The sequence below is a fragment of the Xenopus laevis genome, chromosome 1L (assembly GCF_017654675.1).
Source record: "Xenopus laevis strain J_2021 chromosome 1L, Xenopus_laevis_v10.1, whole genome shotgun sequence".
Lineage (NCBI taxonomy): Eukaryota > Metazoa > Chordata > Amphibia > Anura > Pipidae > Xenopus > Xenopus laevis.
The window spans coordinates 185,155,963-185,174,821 of NC_054371.1; the positions used below are offsets into that span (position 1 = coordinate 185,155,963).

At 37.0% G+C, this 18,859-nt stretch overlaps 1 protein-coding gene across 1 annotated transcript in view; it reads right to left on the reverse strand.

Moving 5' to 3' along the window:
- Positions 1–18,859, reverse strand: part of hsd17b4.L (hydroxysteroid (17-beta) dehydrogenase 4 L homeolog) — a gene marked incomplete at its 5' end in the record, with an annotated part of 145,500 nt that overhangs the window by 40,220 nt on the left and 86,421 nt on the right. The window contains 2 exon segments of the mRNA NM_001092594.1: positions 7,427–7,530; positions 12,681–12,752. Of these exon segments, the coding sequence (NP_001086063.1) occupies positions 7,427–7,530; positions 12,681–12,752 (176 nt within the window).

Genomic DNA, 18,859 nt, shown 5'->3' on the forward strand with positions numbered 1-18,859 from the left:
TAAATGAATTATTCAGTTGTATTGAGATACTGAAGAAATGGTGTAGTGAATTCTCCTATAGATTATTATTATTTCTGTTATATTGTTATATTTTGATGTTATGAATAAGGAGTATTGTGATATTACTAGTCCTTTACTTGGCCACATCTCCATTTTTTTTTTTGTAAATGTAGAGCTATGTTTCTTTATTAAAGTTCTGTATATTTTGGGGTCTGCAATTTTAAATGTGAAAATCACTGGAATATTGATTATTTCTTTATATAAATATTGAGACTACTATGACTGTACCTCTAACCCTACTTGAGTTTTTACTTTTTTTACTTGAAAGCCGGTAACGCCAGGAAGAAAATACTGGGGGTCAACACTGGGCATATTTGCCTGTGGCAGTAACTCATGGCAATCAAATTGTTGGGTTCATTATTCTACCAGCAGCTGGCTGCAAAAAGCCAATCACTGATTGATTGCTATGGATTAATGCCCACTTGAAAATTTGCCCAGCATTGATAAATAAGTCCCAGTGACAAATATTGATTTAGTCTGGACCCAAAAAAACACCAACATTTCTAGAAAGCATAATAACCAATGGTTTTACCAATATTCTGACAGGAGGTGACTGTGTAGGATCTAAAAGTTGCTGGTTGATTCTACATGGTCCAAATTGATTGGCCTGGAGCTGAACAAATGGAAACTGTGAATAACTTGTGAAGAAGAACTGTGGCTCCTCTACACTTCCTCAACTGATGATGTATTATATGGAGCTTTGGCAGATTTTTTAAAACAGGAAATATTATTTGCCATCCAAAAGAATAACAAATGGAGTAGTAAAGCCAACTTCTCTTGGCATACAGGCCTAGTTGCTCGGATAGTATACAATCACAATTTATCATCTGTAACAAGATATGACAGCAAATAACAATAAGTAACATCAAACATCTATGCTGCTTTTGGAAACTGCAGAGTTAAACAAACTGCTAAAAAAAAACTCAACTAAAAACCTCAGCATGGAGATAATTTATATTGTTTTTTAATGTTCGACTAATGTATAATTTATATCACAGATACATCTACCAGTGGCTCTCCAGCTGATCTTAAAAGCAGTCAGCAATGCTCGGAACTGTACGTTTAGCAACAGCTAGATGGCATTGGGCTGGACAAGGCATATTGTATCATTTATCATGTTTTATATTTTTGCTTTTGCAGAGCTAATGTGTTAAGTTAAATGAACCCAAATTGGTTCGCTGCTAATGGCTACCATTTGTCATACATTAGCAAATACACAACTGAGAATGGAAACACTCACACACGTCTCCAAAACATCCAGTGCCAAGGTACTGTAGTGGCCAGTGTCATTAATATGAATCTCGGAAATGTAAATTACAGATATTTAATAAGTATATGTGTAAAGGTTGGCTGATAGCGAGGCATGTGACAGTCTTATTTCCCAATAAAACTATAGCGTGTAAGAAAATACTAGGTTTGAAGAGATTAACTGGTATATCACCAGGGACGTTAGTCAAATTAATTGCTGTAATATTCACAGTGTGGTTAAAAGCACAGTGATAGACGGATATTGCTTTTAATTAGCAGGCTGTTACTATTATTCATCTGCTTAGCAAACTTGAGTTGCCACAAAGGAGCGGCTTTATTTTATTGCCTCATACGCTTCATACATCAACTCTGTTCCAAAGCCCAATTTCGGCAAAGAACAAGACAGCATATTTTTATTATCCAATTTACTGAAGTAAACAAACGTGGAAATGCAAGCTGTAGCCATGATAGACGGTAGCCAATCCACACAATGGTTACAATTACAATATGGATTTCCAAGTATGGTTTATCTGCAGTTGGAGCATTATCTGTAGCATTATCCGAAGATGGAAATAACAAATATCTTTGGCAACACACTTTAATGCGGCAGGAATAACTTTCCAGACTAGATAAACTATTTAAATAAAGACTACAACATTGCAGTGTAATTAGAGAATGTTAGTTCATTTGCTCCATAAAGACAGAAGGCATACATAAAATCAACTCCACTACTCTCTTCTTTTTTTCAAGAAAATAAAACCTGCTGGAGTGTGCATGTTAAACTGCTGAATGTGAGAATTGCGAGCAGATGAAGTCAATTCTGCATTTATCCACATGACATGAATAATATTATGAAGAGAAGGCGCCCTGATGTTTTTGTATGGACGCTAATGTCCTTTTATTGATCAACTCTCAGACGTTACTACAGTACATACTCCACACGCAGCACATTTATTGACACCCCATTTATTGTGTTCATTTCAGTAGCCTTTAAAATAAAATTCAGACTTTGCTTGCTTAAGCTATCAGAAGACTTTTAACTTGCCTTTAGCTTGAGATTAATGTTCATGCAATGCAAAATGCAGGTTTACACAGGCGCAACATACTTTGATAAAAAGTTCTGCTGGGGTTGAGCACTATAATGGTTAAGCTAAACTCAGAACTCAGGAGAGGTGGTTAGAAGAAAAGGGAGTTAGAGTTTGTATGGGAACCAGCAATGCTATATGTTCATTGGCTGTTAGACTGGAGGTTATGTTTGGTAATCTGAGCTGAAAAGAACTAAGCATGCTCATGAGTCAACAGCCAATGTAAATTCCTGAGGGAGGAGCAGAGTGGGTTAGAGGAGGAGAAGGTTTTCTAAGTGATTAAGGGGAAACTGCAGCCTTCCTGTTAAAGGAACAGTTCAGTCTGAAAATAAAACCTGTGTAAATAGATAGGCTGTGCAAAATAAAAAATGTTTCTAATATAGTTAGTTAGGCAAAAATGTAATGTATAAAGGCTGGAGTGACTGGATGTATAACATAATTGCCAGAACACTTCATGCTTTTCAGTTTTTTAACTCTGAGTTAGTCAGTGACTTGAAGGGGGGCCACATGGTACATTTATGTTCAGTGGGTTGGCAATTGATCCTCACCATTCAACTCAGATTCAAAAGCAACAGATATGACCCATGTGCCCCCCCCCCTCAAGTCTTTGATTCGTTACTGCCAGTTACCAGGGTAACAAGTCAGTGTTAACCAAGACAGCTGAAAAGCAGGAAGTAGTGTTCTGACTATTATGTTACACATCCAGTCACTCCAGTCTCCTCTATTTATCCAGTTTTTATTTTTACAATTAACAATTCCTTTAACAATTAACAACCAGAGTGACAGTAATCTAAAGATTTCAAAGAGGCTGTTCCTTATTACATTTTTGTGTGTGTGTGTGGGGGGGGGGTTACATGTCCTTTAATGCATAGCCTTCTTGTGTGATAGTGGGTTTTGAATGTGCTTGCAGTGCAGTCAGAAGGGGCAGCAATGCTCAGACTATTATCCAAATGCATATGAGTGGCACAAGATACATAGAGGGTGACTTTTGATGCTTGTGCTTGGTCTTGTTGTTTCCTAATGCTACATTTTTCTCTCTGACCAAAAACATAGTAGATAAAATGGCATTTATATTCAGGACTAGCGAATTCAAAAGACATCCTACTTTTATACTGAACTTAGTATAGATGCTTTTAAGAGACATGCCAACGCATGTCGTATAAGTGTCGAGTATGAAGCCCAGCTACTCTTGCAGATACAAGCGGCTTCACAGCTGGGTCAAGTTATTACTATGGGTGACTTCAATTATCCAGACATTGACTGGGGTAATGGGGTTGCTAAGACAGAAAAAGCTAGTAGGTTTGTAAATATGCTGAATGACAACTTTTTATTCCAGCTCGTTCAAGAGCCTACTAGGAATAACTCTCTTTTGGACCTTGTAATAACTAACAATACTGAACTCATCTCTAACATTTGTGTGGGTGAGCATTTAGGGAATAGTGATCATAACATGGTCTCCTTTGAGATTCTGTTGCAGAAGCAATTCTATAAGGGAGTAACTAAAACACTAAATTTCAGACGTGCAAACTTTGACAGTATAAGGGCATCTCTGCAACATATTAAGTGGGAAATGCTTTTCACAGGGTTAAACACAGAACAAAAATGGGAAGTCTTTAAAATGCTGCTTAATAAATATACTTGTCAGTATATTCCACTTGTAAGCAAGGAACGTCGTTGCAAAGCAAAACCTTTTTGGTTCAATAGAAGCATTGGTGTTGAGGTGGGTAAGAAAAGACGTGCTTTTAAGGCTTTCAAGTTAGCTGGTACAGCCGAAACATTTATAAGGTACAAGGAGGCCAATAAATCATGCAAAGAAGCTATAAGGCAAGCTAAAATTGCTATAGAAAAGGATATTGCAGCAAGCAGTAAAAAAAATCCAAAATAATTTTTTAAATATGTTAATAGTAAAAAAAATGAAGCAGGAAGGGGTGGGACCCTTACTATCAGAGGGGGGTCAGCTGGTTGATGAAAACAAAATAAAAGCGCAGATTCTGAACTCATATTTTTCATCTGTCTACACAAATGAGGAATCAAGAAGGAAACCTTCACTTACTAACAGTCCCAATTCTAGTAATACAACTAATGATGCATGGTTCACACATGAAGAAATTCAAAAGAGACTAGAACATGTTAAGATTAACAAAGGTCCAGGGCCAGATGGTTTTCATCCCAGGGTAATTAGCGAGCTTAGCTCTGTGATTGCCAAACCTCTTTACTTAATTTTTCAGGATTCATTGAGATCTGGCATAGTGCCGAGAGACTGGCGAATTGCTAATGTGGTGCCTCTATTCAAAAAAGGATCCCGTTCTCAGCCTCAAAACTATAGGCCAGTTAGTCTAACGTCAGTGGTAGGAAAGCTTTTCGAAGGGTTAATAAAGGATAAGATACTGGACTTCATAGCAAATCATAATACTATGAGTTTGTGCCAGCATGGTTTTATGCGTAATAGATCTTGCCAGACTAACTTAATTTCTTTTTATGAGAATGTAAGTAGAGACCTCGATTCTGGGATGGCAGTGGATGTGATTTACTTAGACTTTGCTAAAGCATTTGATACAGTGCCACACAAAAGGTTACTGGTTAAATTAAGGAATGTTGGCCTGGAACATAGTATTTGTACCTGGATAGAGAACTGGCTAAAAGATAGACTACAAAGAGTGTTGTTAGTGGAGTACCGCAGGGCTCTGTACTAGGTCCCTTGCTTTTCAACTTGTTTATTAATGGCCTGGAGGTGGGCATTGAAAGTACTGTTTCTATTTTTGCAGATGATACTAAATTGTGCAGAACTATAGGTTCCATGCAGGATGCTGCCACTTTGCAGAGTGATTTGTCTAAACTGGAAAACTGGGCAGCAAACTGAAAAATGAGGTTCAATGTTGATAAATGCAAGGTTATGCACTTTGGCAAAAATAATATAAATGCAAGTTATACACTAAATGGCAGTGTGTTGGGGGTTTCCTTAAATGAGAAGGATCTAGGGGTCTTTGTAGATAACACGTTGTCTAATTCTGGGCAGTGTCATTCTGTGGCTACTAAAGCAAATAAAGTTCTGTCTTGCATAAAAAGGGCATTAACTCAAGGGATGAAAACATAATTATGCCTCTTTATAGGTCCCTGGTAAGGCCTCATCTGGAGTATGCAGTGCAGTTTTGGACTCCAGTCCTTAAGAGGGATATAAATGAGCTGGAGAGAGTGCAGAGACGTGCAACTAAATTGGTTAGAGGGATGGAAGACTTAAATTATGAGGGTAGACTGTCAAGGTTGGGGTTGTTTTCTCTGGAAAAAAGGCGCTTGCAAGGGGACATGATTACACTTTACAAGTACATTAGAGGACATTATAGACAAATAGCAGGGGACCTTTTTACCCATAAAGTGGATCACCGTACCAGAGGCCACCCCTTTAGACTAGAAGAAAAGAGCTTTCATTTGAAGCAACGTAGGGGGTTCTTCACAGTCAGGACAGTGAGGTTGTGGAATGCACTGCAGGGTGATGTTGTGATGGCTGATTCAGTTAATGCCTTTAAGAATGGCTTGGATGATTTTTTGGACAGACATAATATCAAAGGCTATTGTGATACTAAGCTCTATAGTTAGTATAGGTATAGGTATGGGTATATAGAATTTAATTAAAAGTAGGGAGGGGTGTATGTATGGATGCTGGGTTTTCATTTGGAGGGGTTGAACTTGATGGACTTTGTCTTTTTTCAACCCAATTTAACTATGTAACTATGTTAACTATGTAACGCCACTGCAATGAACACTTCTATCAAACCAAGAAAGCCTCAGCACTTTATTTTTATTTATTTCATCAATGCAAGGTTCCATAATTTGATGTACATGCCCCTTCTGATTTTTTTCTGGATCATGTTCAACATACTCTCCCTTAGGGTGTGTACTGGTGCTTTATCTTATCAGTTTCTGGCTGGTTGCCTCATTATTCTCTGCTTTCCTGATCAACAAACATATACCAGAGATCCTCTGTTCAGCCATTTCTCGAACACAAACTCATGCTTTTCACTAAAGAAGTACCAAAAGGGAAATTTCATCATGGTGCTTGGAGAATTCTAGTTTACTAATATTTTATACAACGTAATAGCTGATGTATTATGGTAAATATAATTTTAGAAAACGAAAAGCAGGTTACATAATGAAAATATGCCAAACAGTTACCAAATATACAGTGCATTATTTTTACTTTTTTTTAAAAAAAAAAAACTGAAAATAAGCTGATCACCACATAAAAAAACAAATAAAATACAGGTATGGGATACATTTTCCAGAAAGCTCACAATAATGGAAAGGTCATGTGCCATGGACTGTATTTTAATCAAATAATTCCAAAATGTAAAACATATTTACTTTTCTTCTATAACAATAAAACCGTACCTTGTACTAGATCCCAATTAAGATATAATTAATGCTTATTCAAGTAAAACAATCCTGTTGGGGTTATGTAATGTTTTGTCCGCAAAACCAGAAGTCCTGAGGATTCTGGATAACCAGTCCCATACCTGTACATTCTAATATTTAAATTCCTTATTGTTACCAAACACACAAATGCATGACATTTTTACAAAAGCAGTAAGCCTATAGTTTAAAATGAATGCTGCCCTCTAAATGACACTGATCCCCAACAGGAGAGTGGCATCTCATTGTGCTGGCTGCTAATATTTGATGAGTATTCAAAGACATTAAGTACAGCAGGTTGTCAATTGATTTTTTTCCTTAATCTCTTTTAGAACAAATTCATTGTAGTCTTAAAAATAAGTAATATACATTCAATGACACATGCATTTATTAACAACTTTTGTTATTTTGTAACCACAGTTAAATATCTCATAGTCTGCTGTACTCCATTAAAATATCAGCTTTAATCTTTCAAGTGACCTCCAGTTCAAAAGACCTATAACTAATCTTGCTGCAAGATAATGCATACATTTATAATTGATGGGTGATTGGTATGCAGAGTGCAATTTTGTTTTTTTAATTTTGTTCAACATAAAACGTAGTCAAATAAATATATATATTTATACCTTGGCCTTGGATGATGAGCGTTTTCCCCCAAATCCACCAGCTCCAACCACAAAAACAGAGAACTGGTTGTAGCATATAAGATCGGCCCCATGGTATGTGTGAACTACAAAGAGAATGAATAAGACAGAAAAGGAAAGGGTTATTATCCAGTTTTATATGATACCAGAAAATACAAATGCCCCAAAATAATATCTAAAGCAAAAGTTAGTAATAAATGTCTAAAATAAATGAGTCTGAGTTTGTCAAATCACATCCAAGAGGCAATGTATCCCACAGTGAAAATGTGCCACAACATTTGCTATAATAAATTAGTAACTGTGATAATTTCTTCCAAATGTGGGATCACAGAACATTAAAAAAATAACCATTGTGCTTAGGGGCAAATTTAGTTAAAGTAAATAATTTTTTTTACGCAATTGGGTGTTTTTTCTAATCTCAGGAAGTTTTAGGTGGAGAGATTAGAAACAATACAAATGCGTCAACTATAATTATAATAGCTCACAATCAAGAAAACGAATAAATCTGCCCCTTAAAGGGGACCTGTCACCCAAAAAAAAAAACATTCCAAATCCTATTTTATCACATTAGTCAAGCAAAATGAACTTTAATTACACTATATAAATTATTTGAATCTTGTTTCCTTCAGTCTGGGAATTCATAATTATAGCAAGCAGCCATTTTGTGGACAGTTTTATTAAAGGGGTTGTTCACCTTTGTAACAAATTGACAAATCTAACAGTTCACATGAATAGAACAAACTTTTCCATAGAAATAGTTAACAGAAAAAGTACAGTTCAAGAGATATTCACCTCAGAAGTGTCCCTGTACTAATCCTTCAGTTCCACACAGACCCTGTGCTGGGAGGGGGTCACTGACCCCCAAAAACACTACAGTGTTCACTTCCTCTTCCTTATATGACATCACACATTGTACTGGCAGCTAACTTAACTCCTATTGGCTATGTCTGCTGTCAATCTGCCACTGCTTCCTGTGCTTGGCTGTGTTGGGGAATTTGAGCAGCATTCAGGTACTGAAGAGAAACTGTTACAAGTTTGTGAGAGGGAGGAGGGGGAGTGTGAGCTGTGTACTGCAGAGACTTCAACTGTGCAGATGGGGGGGATCAAGGTGCTTGGGACCAGGAGTTTTCTGGATAATGGATCTTTCCATAATTTGGATCTTCATACCTTAAGTCTACTAGAAAATCATGTAAACATTAAATAAACCCAATAGGCTGGTTTTGCTTCCAATAAAGATTAATTATATCTTAGTTGGGATCAAGTATAAGGTACAGGTATGGCATCTGTTATACAGAATGCTTGCAACCTGGGGTCTTCTGGATAGCAGATCTTTCTGTAATTTGGATCTTAGTACGAGAAAATGGTGTAAACACTAAATAAAGCCAATAAGGATTAATTATATCTTAGTTGGGATCAAGTACAAGCTACTGTTTTATTATTACACAGGAAAAAGAAATCATTTTTAAAAATTTGAATTATTGGATTATAATGGCTACTATGGGAGATGACACTTATACTTTCCAGAAATATATTATTTTTTTGGGGGGGGGGGGGGTCCATGTATTATTTTGTGTATTTACCTCATAAAAAAGGTAAAATATTTTTCTGGTATAGATCCCTATATCATGAAAAATATAACTTTTTAATTTTTCGGTATTTAGAGCTCTAAATCTTGTTTCAGAAGTGGAACACTTAAAAAAAGGTATCGTTTTCCTAGCTAAATTACAGCCCCCCCCCCCCCCCCGGGAGAGCGCACAAAATGTTCAAAAAAAAGTACCTCTGCCTGTCACTTAGGGCTGCCACCTCACCCTTTTAAAAACAAACACATATGAAATCCACAGCCTGCATGGCTAATTAGCAATTCATTTAGATGCATGATACATGGCTGCACAGAAATCAGTTCAGTCTGCAGCATCTAAATGAGTTGATAATTAGCCATGCAGCCTGTGTTTGGTTTTAAAAGGGGTGAGGTGGCAACCCTACTGTCCCTGCTAAATGTGTAAGTTACATACGTTTCTAAGCAAGCTGGTTTTGTTGCAATTTTGTAAATAACTGACATTATGCTTAATGCCAAAGGTTGCCAAACAATGTTGCTCCTTCCTTTTCTGCAGTATTTGTCTGCTTGGCTGTGTGATTGTTTGTTACAATGCAGGTTTGTTTATATGCTGTGTCTGTTAACCTCTGCCATTACAATTGAGTAATCAACCAATGACCATTCAAATTATGTGACTAGTTACAGTTCACAAGCACCCAATAAATTACTAGGAGGAGGGCAGTATCAACATCCAATAGGAAACAAGTAAGGGCAAAGCCTGGGCATGATGATGTCATCATATAGGAAGTTCTTGGTGTGTCAGGTTCAAAATAGGCCACTCCCATCACTTCAGAAAACTGGTCTGAGAGACAGGAGAAGGGCTGAGTTCATAGGTATAAAAATTAGCTTTTACAATGGCATTTTTACTTTTTGTTATGGAAAATGGTTTTTCTAACACATTGAGAGCATTGTTAGTGGTTTCATAAGATTTGTACATTGAAGGTGAACAACCCCTTTAAGGCAAGCCTTGCATAATCTCAGAATCTTGTTTGTGCACCAGAATGGGGGACCTGATGTCCATCCCCATGCCCTGGTTACACAATGAAATGGTAAAGAGAACTGGGGGAATGTGAGGAGAGCAGTGACATCTAGGAAGTGCTGAATGGAAAGTGAAAGTAATTGTCTGGCCTGCCTATATGTCACTGGCATAGAGGAGGGGCAGACAATATTTGATTGACAGCTGAGATTTTTAAATGAGCTTACAACAGCTATGAATGCTTTAATAAAAAATAGAAATTGGATTTCATGTTTAATTTGAAAACGACTTTTATTATACAGATTTTTGTGTCTGGGTGACAGGTCCACTTTAAGTGTAGGGGAATGTAAATTCTAGAAAAGGGATCCCCAACCTTTTGAATCCGTGAGCAACATTCAGAAGTAAAATGAGCTGGGGAGCAACACTAGCATAAAAAATGTTCTTGGTTTGCCAAATAAATGTCATAATTGACCATTTGGTAGCCCCTATGTGGATTGTCAACTAACTTGAGACTCTGTTTGGCAGTGCACCTGGTTTTTATACAACCAAAACTTGCTTCCAAGCCTGGAATTCAAAAATAAGCACCTGCTTAGAAGCCACTGGGAGCAACATCCAAGGGGTTGGAGAGCAACATGTTACTCACAAGCTACTGGTTGGTAATCACTGTTCTACAACAATGTCCACAGTGAGGATATGACCCTCCATAGTAGTTTTGTGGCCCCAAGACAGTCTATATTTAATCCCAGAAATATAATTATTAATATGAAAAATATATATTTTTCATTTCAATAATGTTATTTCTGACTTGGTATAGTCCCCCTACACTAATTTTCAAAATCATTAACACAGTTATTTCTTGCCACCACTGATTTCTTCCATGTGTTCCTCATTATATTCTTTATTTTTTTCCAAAACAGATAATGATAAAGCATACAATTAGTGTCATCTTTGAGTACCGGAAGAATTCACTGTGTACAGCTACAAATTCACAGCCTTCAGAGCTTCTCAAGAATGACATTAGAAAGATGTCACATCTCTCCATTACCTCTCAATAATCAGTGCAAAGCCTCCTCTTTTTGCCTATTTAGAGATTCGCTGCACTGTCCTCGCTTCTGTCTGAAATGACCTTCACTTCTATCAGAAAAGTGAATTGTTTCCTTTCTAGCTGCAAAGTGCTTTGGTGTGAAATGCTTTTGACAGACATTTGTAAAATTGAGAAAAAGTAAAGGGGATGTGTACTCTAATGACTTTAACAAGTTTCCAATATGATAAAAGCTCTGCTGGATCCTCTCTGATGTTGTAGATTTCATTAACCATTTCGATGACTAAGGCCACACTGCAACCAAATCTTAAATGGCCTGAAGCAATGAATAGTGAAAATATTTTTATGTCTAGAGAATGCAATGATTTTCTTTGATTTCTGCAAAGTTTTCTGTACATGGGGAGTAGTTCTTGTTTGAAAAGGTTTTCCTTAAAAAGGACAAGAACTTCTTTGTCCTATTTGACTACCATGGGATAAATCAAACTGTACTGATCATTCAGGCCAAAGCCAACAATAGGATCAAATAGGTGCAGTGCAAACACACTGGGAAAGAGCCACATTGAAAGTCTATTGTAGATCTTATCAGGTGGATATTACAGCCTTCCTGAGAGATATCAGGTTGAGCCCCCATCAGATATAATATCTGGTGTGCTTATCATTTTGGCCCCATACAGTGTGCAGTTAGCGGTTAATCTGGTTGTGAGTGGCCTGGTTGGCAAACATTATCTTCCTGGGTTAGGACATGCTAGAAATTACATTCATTCTATATATTTTAAACAGCCATGAAGGCATTTAACTCCACTTAAAGGGATACTGTCATGGGAAATTTATTTTTTCAAAATGCATCAGTTAATGGTGCTGCTCCAGCAGAATTCTGCACTGAAGTCCACAAGAGAAAACAGATTTTTATATTTAATTTTGAAATCTAACATGGGCTAGACATATTGTCAGTTGCACAGCTGCCTTCAGTCATGTGACTTGTGCTCTAATAAATTTCAGTCACTCAGGTTGGATTGATATCACCACTCACTTTCCCTCCCAACAGCCTATCAGCAGAACAATAGGAAAGTAACAAGATAACAGCTCCCTGACACAAGATAACAGCTTCCTGGTAGATCTAAGTACAGCACTCAATGGTAAAATCCAGGTCCCACTGCAACACATTCAGTTATGTTGAGTAGGAGGAACAACAGCCTGCCAGAAAGCAGTTCCATCCTAAAGTGCTGGCTCTTTCTGAAAGCACATGACCAGGCAAAATGACCTAAGATGGCTGCCTACACACTAATATTACAACTAAAAAAAATACACTTGTTGGTTCAGGAATTCAATTTTATATTGTAGAGTGGATTATTTGCAGTGTAAACAGTGTAATTTAGAAATAAAATCTATACCATAAAAAACATGACAGAATCCCTTTAAGTATTTAAATCTAGGTTATTATGCTGTATTATATATGGCCTCTCTCTTACACACTATATAAATATTGGGCCTGCAACCCTGTAGTATATTAAAATGTATTAAAGGTCTTTAAGCAAACACACAATTTTTACGAGAGCAGGGTAACCATACAAAAGTTTCAATATTCAGTCTTTGTGTTATGGACATTTTGAGAGTAAATACCCACCATCCAACAATATAATAGCACCAGATCCTTTGTCCATGATATCAGCCACTGTAGCATGTGAAGTCATCTCTCCTGTTAAAATAAATAACATAGTTACATTTCTTCCCTAAAATATTACAAGGCTGATTTATATATGCAGACCAAACTCTCCATGTTTTTTAACCACAATAGCGACCACCTGCTAAGTAGTATCTCTGCAACTTGCCCAACATATATGTAATTCTGAGGTCTTATTGGTGAATCGCATACAAGTTGTAGCACATGATTTTCTTACTGCATTTGTGTCCTTTCTTGTGCTTGCCATTTATAACTGCAATAACATCCAATTAATTTGCCACAAATAAGAAGCAATGGACCCAATGCACTGGTAATACAGCCACGTCCAATCGGCCAATATCTCCAGGGTGCCAGGGCTTATCACATGAAAACTTCATTAAACTCTATGAGAAAATCTAGATTGAGTTAGGAGATATGTCTTGCTCACAGGATTGTATCTGGTTCTATGCCCGTTACTCTTCTGTTATATATGCACTGGCGGTCATTTTGAGGTGATGATTTATTTTTTCCAACCCATCTTAAAAATTGCATTCTTATATTTTTTTATTAAATTTTTTATGTTTGAATGCTTCTTAAATTAGTCACAGGGAGTTTTTGCATCATTGAACCAATGATTGATTAATGCAAATTTTCTTCTTCAAAGAGTAATTAGAATAACTCCTTTCTTGACCTTATTATAATTAAACACACATAAAATTAAATCACAAAGAATTCATGAGCTATGGACAACTTTTCCAAGAATGAATTGTAGCACATACAGCAAGTATAGGGCAGATTTCAGAGACAGACTGTACAATGTCACACACGTATTCTTTAAACCAAATAAAGAATGATGTTGGTCTTGCTTGAGACACCCCAATATAGACATTCATTTAAAAAAACGCTACTTTTTTTAGTACCTTTTCACTACATGTTCAAAATGTATGTATTACATTACTAAAAGTTACTCTGTGCTTTTCAGGCACAACCATAAATGTTATAAGGTAGTGATCTGAAATGGAATGTCTTCTTGCTTTATCTCACAAAAGAGCAATGTTACCAAGAGGTCAGGGCCACCTGAGACAATAAGGGCACCCTTGTAAACACAAACTGATGCAGATAGCTCCAGTGAAGTTTTATCTCCATTACAGGACAATAACCCTGTTGATGTGTAGGGGAGGCACTAGCAGCATATAGTAAGAAAGTTAAATGCCTATCCTAGCCACCAGGCCAGCCACTGACATGCGCTAGTCAACTGGGAAATACAGTGCAGTGTTTAGCAGAAAGGTACTTCTGGAATTTATTATCTTGTACTTAAGTTAGACATTAAGGGGCAAAATCCCTAACCAGCGAAAATTCACCAGCGACTGCTTCGCAGCCAGTGCAACACTTCGCCAGGCGTACATTCGTCAGGACAACGCCAATTCGCTAAAGTGCGAGGTTGTGTCCAGGGCGCCGAACGCTGGCTAGTGTTACTTTGGCAAACAAAGCGAAGATGCACTAGCGTTGCCTAATTTGCATATGGCGGGAAATGATAAAGTTTAATGGACAGCAAATACATTACATTACACAAGTCCACGGAAACTTAATAAATAAAATAGAGTTGCTATAATGTCCTAAACATAAACCCAGTGTATAGTTTATGTTCCATATGTTAGAAAATGGAAGGGGGAACCCGGTTACCCAAAAATATCTTCATGGACCTTTGCAGGCTATTACTCTGAAAAAAAGACTCCAGCTTTTTTGGGACTTTTTTTGCATTAAAAATTGAGGAAGTCCTATGCACTCCATTGCACTTGGCCTGGTCTGAGGTGGCGAAGGCAAGTCTGGGGAATCAGGTAACATTCAGTAAAATCCGCATCTTAGTGAATTTGCGGAGTTACGTCCGTTCACCAGAACGAAAATTCGGCTGGCGTTAAGAGTGCAAAGAAACGCTAGCATCTATTTCCTTCGCTAGCAACGTGACGCCTGCACCCATTAGGAAAACGGCGAAGTTCAGAAATGACGTCACACTGGTGAATGTTCGCTACCGTTAGTCACTTTGCCCTTTAGGGAATCTGTCCCTTAGTCTCCAGTAAGAAAACAGGCTTAATCAACTTTTAATAATTTTTTAGCACTATTCATACCAACAGGTTGAAAACCTTGGAGCAACCATCTTGGTGCACCCAGCGCAAGACACAGAGCTCAATCCTCACATCCTGTATGGAACACATGCCCTATGGCTCTTGGCTTTCTTTAATGTATGTATCAGGATAAGGGCATGACCAGGATATCCACAACCCAACCATGTGTCACCACACCATTATACTGCACAAAAGCCTTGTGCCACTTCACCATCCAATCTACTAATCAAAGCATTGCCAAGGGTTAATGGGATGCTAGCAAACACATAGATTAAATTCCAAAGTGGAGAACTGAACAACAAAAATTTGAATATTTCAAAACTACAAAGTTATCCAAAATATAAAAATAAGCTGAAAATTGTATTATAACGCCCCTGTCTCAATATAATTAATCATAATGAAAGTGGCTTTAACCCTACTATACCTGGCACACCGGGTTGATAATAAAAATAGCAACAAAAAAGTACCACACTCAACAGGCTCAGTTAGAGTAAATGACTAATAAACAAACAGAAAAATTCCAAAAAATTTTGGAAAAAAATTAGAATCTGAAAATTTAGAATTACAGTATTTAGAATCTGGTGGCTAAGACAAAATTAAAAAATTTTACTATACTAATTTTTACTACAATTAACAAAAATTTAACAATGTTTAAAATTTATGATTTAATATTTATTTTTGCCTTAATTTTGTATTGATATTGATCAGTAAAACTGGACTTCTATTAATATAGTAACCATATGGGCAATAGTACATGTACCAATTTGAAGAATGCCTTTCCTGCAGGCGACAAAATGTCCGAAAATATTTTCATGCAGAAGAATGAAGTGTTTTACATGCTGCAATCTGGCTTAATTGTGGGAAAATGTGGAAGAATGTAGAAAATGTGGAAGTTCAGTAGATATTTAAATTTACATTATAATTATATTTAATCACTAAGAGCTGCAGCAAGTGTTAAAATACACAGTCTGCTAAACATTATAAAATCGGATATAATTCTGTCCTCAACAAATTTAATTATGTTATTAGCACTTTCGTAGCTGAAAAATAGTGAGAATGCACATTTAATTAAACTTTGCATGAAACCTGTTTGAGTAGGAACAAGATGCAGATTGGCACATATGTGTAGTGAATTCGACCAAGACATGTCTGTAGTTGCTTACAACACGCCATATATAGAAAATTGATATTAACTGCTGGCAAAATGTTAGCGTTCAATGGAAAAGCCAAATCAAAAGATAATGAAGATTTTCCATTTCTGAAATAATTTTAAACAGAAAAAATTCCCTTCACTTGGGTTTATCAGAGATGATTGGGTAGTCATTTCAAGGAAATTGATGTTACCTAGCAGTAGATTGCCTTGATTTACAAAGGGCAATTCTTCTTCAGTTTACTGTGCGTTCATTCATTAGACCTGTATGTTGGGGGTTCGATTCACCAAGCCCTGGTCAGTCATGTATTTCTATGCCTTTGAGTGCTGCTGTCTAACTTCTTCTACTATAGAGGGCTGCATTATGGTCCCACCTTGCAAGCATAAACCTAGATACAGATGCATAGCTAAGCCAGGCTGTAGAAATCTTTCACAAAAACAACCAACGCTTCCCAAGCCGACACCTTTTTTAGATCTAGAATTATTTTATGCTCCTCTTTGCTAAGGGGTGTAGACAGGCACTCCTACATTTATTTGACAACTATATTTATGAATCCTGTTAAAATCTTGTCCTGCTAACGAGAATTAGAAGTGGCCAGTCCAGGACTGGGGAATAGCATGACTTCTCCAAACAAAATATTCAGATAGATAAGCCTTCGAGAGCACAATAAAAATCTGTGCCAATAAATTTTACCTTTTAGAATAAAATTCAAGCTAATGACCCTGACTTTCAAAGCACTTTATAACTCTGTACCACCCTACATCTCTGAACTTATCGCTAGATACTCATCAACTGCTTACTATGCTCCTCTACTGACCTGCTACTCAACTCAATTCCTCACACTCTTACATTTAAAACTTTGCTAGGGCTACACCCAGTGGCGTAACTAGATGTTACTGGGCCCTACAGCAAATTAATTTTAGGGCCACAAACATATCCAGAGGTTGTCCTGTTTTACCAAAATGTATTGAAATTGTACATGAATTTGAGCCTCATGGGGCCCCCTATACCTCCTGGGCCCCCTGCAGCCGCAGGGTCTGCTTCCTCTGTAGTTACGCCCCTGGCTGCACCCCACCTCTGGAATTCACTTCCACAATCTATACAACTTTCTCCCAACTTTTCTGCTTTCAAAAGATCTCTTAAAACACACTTATTTAGAGAAGCCAACCCTCACTCTGTTTAGCTACCAAATGCAATACCATATACTACATCTCTCACCTGCTTATTTCTGACCTTGCCCACTCCCGCATCTTGTGTCTCATTCCCTTCATCTTTAGATTGTAAGCTCTTCCTCACCTTTTCTATCGGTATCGGTCGTTATATATGTAACTGTATATTATGTATATAATTCATATACATAATAAAAATACATGTTAATAATAATATTGATAATAATAATACTGGATATTTACAAAAATTTACATGAATAATGTTTAATACTTATAAGCAGGGCATGCTTGCCCTTTCGGGTTAAATGAGTTTTTTAAACTGTCATGGTCTAAAGTTAATGTATCAGCCAGAACCAAGAATATGGAACCAATTCCTCTTGCAGTTGCACACAAACACATACTGAGATATAGAATACGCTGTGCACAAAAATAAGTTGACCACATACTTAACTTCTTTTTAAGAGAAAATCGATTTTAAAAAAAAAACAACTTAATGTTTCTAAATTCGGAGCAAACAACGGGAAGGCTGACAGCATTCACTACTTTTTGTTTGCTTGTCAAAGCCGCTTTCTGCATTTTGCCCCAGAGACTGCAAGGAAATAAAAATTACATTTGAAAAAGGCAGAGAAATGTAATAATTAACCTGCAGAAGCTAAAAGCTATATTCAATTTAAACCCCTGTTACCCTTTACAAAATTTTCAGGGTCATAAATATAACATTTTAAGTGCAGCCCTGAAAAAAGGCTTTATCACACAAACTAGTCCCGAAGGTGTTCTCAAGCTGAATATTTTACACTTACATTCCACCAGGGACCAAGAGGAAAACTGCTGCGGAACAGCAATAAAATATCAATAGCTTCCTAAGTAGGGCTCTTCACAAGAGAGTAACATTCACTTTTCTTTTAAAGCCCTCTTTAAAAAAAGATGAATTCTGTGTGTCTCATGGAGAGAACTCATGACACTTGTGGAGAAAATCCATTTACCAACAATATGTTCACCACTGTGCTTGAAGAGAAATGACTTCAAGAAAACTCCCAACATTTTATTGCCAGGAAAATATCCAATGTAATTTCGACCAAGATACCATGCTCTTCTGTCACCTTTAATAAATTTGTATCTTGAGATTTCACATGGTGCAACAATATTTTAAGATATTAAGATATTAAGGATATTTGCGTATATAAGGCAGGCCCATCTGAAAACATACAAATGATCATCTATGACTTCATAGAAGCACACAATAATTATATTGGGAAGTAAAGCTTCAGCTTTTTGATTATTTGCAGTCCAAGTTATTTGGGACTTTACGTGTTAATATCTTGCCTCCTACATTATCATGGTGGTTTTGCCCATTAGATGTCCATATGTTAATAGCAATTGTGCCATTGTTTCATTATTATAAATCACTAATTGAATAACATACAGGAAAATATGTCAAAGGATTAACCAACCATGGGGATGGGGGACGCTACCTCATTGACTGAATTTTTTAACACGCTCAACTCCATGTACACCCCAATTAGATTTACCATGAAGTATGACACAAAGAGTATTGAGTTTCTTGATTTGTTGATCTACAAGACAAAAGATGGCTTGGGAACAAGTCTCTACAGGAAACCGACTGATCGGAATACCATCTTACACGCAGCTAGCGATCACCCACCCTCCACTATTCGGGCGATTCCATACTCGCAGTTTCT